The 1,677-nt window shown below is 39.6% G+C and overlaps 1 protein-coding gene across 1 annotated transcript in view; it reads right to left on the reverse strand.

The window, feature by feature from the left end:
- The window catches only part of TRIM37 (tripartite motif containing 37), a 144,889-nt gene that overhangs the window by 137,634 nt on the left and 5,578 nt on the right, over positions 1-1,677 (reverse strand). The window contains exon 2 of the mRNA XM_003795582.3: positions 929-1,030. Within this exon, the coding sequence (XP_003795630.1) occupies positions 929-1,030 (102 nt within the window). The remainder of the gene's footprint in view (positions 1-928; positions 1,031-1,677) is intronic.

Here is a 1,677-nt window from a genome sequence, read left to right on the forward strand (position 1 = left end):
CCAATTTAAGCTCTTTCAAGGCAGGCATTTTGTCATTTTAGCATCCCTCAATAGCAATCACAACGCAGGCAAACATCTTGTAAGTATTTGTTAAATGTATAGTGAATATAATAATGTAATTTTAAAATTACAGGGGGCTTTATTTCTGTAGACACCCAGCTATCTTTAATCATTTTGTGCCAGTTATTTAATGTTTATTCATCTCCACAGTACTAAGCAATACAAATTGGTGGTCTCTCTATTCAGAAACATTCATTTAAAAGACTTTTTTAGGGCGGTGCCTGTGGCTCAGTGAGTAGGGCACCAGTCCCATATACTGAGGGTGGCGGGTTCAAACTCGGCCCTGGCCAAACTGCAACAAAAAATAGCTGGGCACTGTGGTGGGCACCTGTCATCCCAGCTACTTGAGAGGCTGAGGCAAGAGAATCACCTAAGCCAAAGAGCTGGAGGTTGCTGTGAGCTGTGACACCACAGCACTCTACCGAGGGAGGACAAACTAAGACTCTGTCTCTGAAAAAAAAAAAAAAAAAAAAAAGGACATTTTTTTTAAGGGCAAAAACTGTAGTACAAGAAAAAGGGAAACAGGCTGGGTGCCTGTGGCTCACGCAGCTAAGACGCCAGCCACATACACCTGAGCTGGCAGTTTTGAATCCAGCCCAGGCCTGCCAAACAACGATGGCTACAACAAAAAAAAAATAGCCAGGTGTTGTGACAGGTACCTGTAGTCTCAGCCACTTGGGAAGCAGAGGCAGGAGACTCACTTGAGCCCAGGAGTTGGAGGTTGCTGTGAGCTGTTATGCCACAGCACTCTACCCAGGGTGACAGCGTGAGGCTCTGTCTCAAAAGAAAAAAAAAAGAAATAGGGAATTAGATACGCCTTACAATATATCCAGTATATATTAAATGCATGTAAAGAAATACAACTTACCCTAATACAGCTGAAACAACAAAGCTTGGAGCAATGAGGACACAGGCGTGCATCCCGCAATTTCTCCATACAAATGAAACATCGAAAAACTTCAGCTATACTCTGAAAAAAAGAAAAGATATAAGGTCCACCAGATGAGACTAGTGAAATCAACAGTAAAGTAACTCCTCTGACATTTATTTTGGTCTAATATCTGTTTTAACTCCAGTTTTAACTCCATAGTTGACTACCTCCCTACACTGACTACTTCCTTACATTGACCTAATTTTCACAGACCAGATATGCACCTTATGTACTCAATGGAAGACTGACCTCAAAATATTAACTACTTCTGTAAGTTGTATTTTAACCACTTGGACTGTGACACACAATATTAATTTACTCTCTTTAACTTGACCAGCTGAGTCCATGCTAAAGCAAGGGGTAGAAGGTATGGGCTTTGCCCCTCAGTTATATATATATATATTTTTTTTTAGTATAAGTTCTTTATTCGTGTTTTATTACCATGTATTGGATTAGGCCCAATGTCCTATTGTTTATCACGTATTGTGGAAGATTTTTTCAATATGAAGGACTGGGTCTGAATTGGAGGTACATCCTACAATTACTAAAAAATCTTACAATTAATCAAGACATGATGGCCCAAAGGAAAGAACTCAAAGAACTAACTAACACTGATGGAAAAGACTGATCTTCTACATTTTCTGGAAAGCAGCAATAAAAAAAGACAGTAAGAACATTTTGGTGTT

This window comes from Otolemur garnettii, unplaced genomic scaffold (genome assembly GCF_000181295.1).
Source record: "Otolemur garnettii isolate 467f Iridium unplaced genomic scaffold, OtoGar3 scaffold00094, whole genome shotgun sequence".
Lineage (NCBI taxonomy): Eukaryota > Metazoa > Chordata > Mammalia > Primates > Galagidae > Otolemur > Otolemur garnettii.